Here is a 589-nt window from a genome sequence, read left to right as displayed (position 1 = left end):
TGGCAGTTCGGCCTCGTCTACTGCAAGATCAGCCAGTTCGTGTCCATCCTGTCCATCTGCGCCTCCGTCTTCACCCTCATGGCCATCTCCTTCGACAGGTGAGTACGAGGGGGCGTCGGGGTGGGGGGTGGGGGGCGCTGAGTGGGCTGGGATGGGCGTGGGAGGGTGGGAATCGTGGGGAGGGGAGGGGGCTGCAGGGCGGAGGGGGGGAAGGGACGACTGAGGGAGGACGAGAGGAGTGACGCTTAGGCTCGCTGTCCTGTCATGCGCACGATCACCGAGAGGCGTGAGAAGAATATGCGAATAAAAATCGAATGATCCAATTATTTCTCCATAAAATTTTCTCCATAAAATCTGCAAGTTTTATGCAAGTAAATGCAAAGCATGCAGACTTACTACTAATGGAAATCACGTACAGACACACTCAGAAAAAAATAGAAGTATGCAAGCGCAAAAGCGCTGAAGCACAATAACAGACGTGATTAAAATCACAAAAACGCATAGAGAGATATTCATGCGAACAGACTCACCCTAACACAAGGGCGCGCGAGTGTGTAATGATGCAGTTCGAAAACCCTCGAATTACGGC

The 589-nt window shown here is 52.0% G+C and overlaps 1 protein-coding gene across 1 annotated transcript in view; it reads left to right on the top strand.

Moving 5' to 3' along the window:
* LOC119590959 (tachykinin-like peptides receptor 99D) overlaps window positions 1-102 on the top strand; it is a 549-nt gene extending 447 nt beyond the window's left edge. Inside the window, exon 1 of the mRNA XM_037939696.1 lies at window positions 1-102. This exon is cut by the window's left edge and continues 447 nt beyond it. Within this exon, the coding sequence (XP_037795624.1) occupies window positions 1-102 (102 nt within the window).
* The last annotated feature ends 487 nt before the right edge of the window (window positions 103-589 follow it).

The sequence above is a fragment of the Penaeus monodon genome, chromosome 28 (genome assembly GCF_015228065.2).
Source record: "Penaeus monodon isolate SGIC_2016 chromosome 28, NSTDA_Pmon_1, whole genome shotgun sequence".
NCBI classification, from domain to species: domain Eukaryota; kingdom Metazoa; phylum Arthropoda; class Malacostraca; order Decapoda; family Penaeidae; genus Penaeus; species Penaeus monodon.
This window is presented reverse-complemented; position numbering and strand designations above follow the sequence as displayed.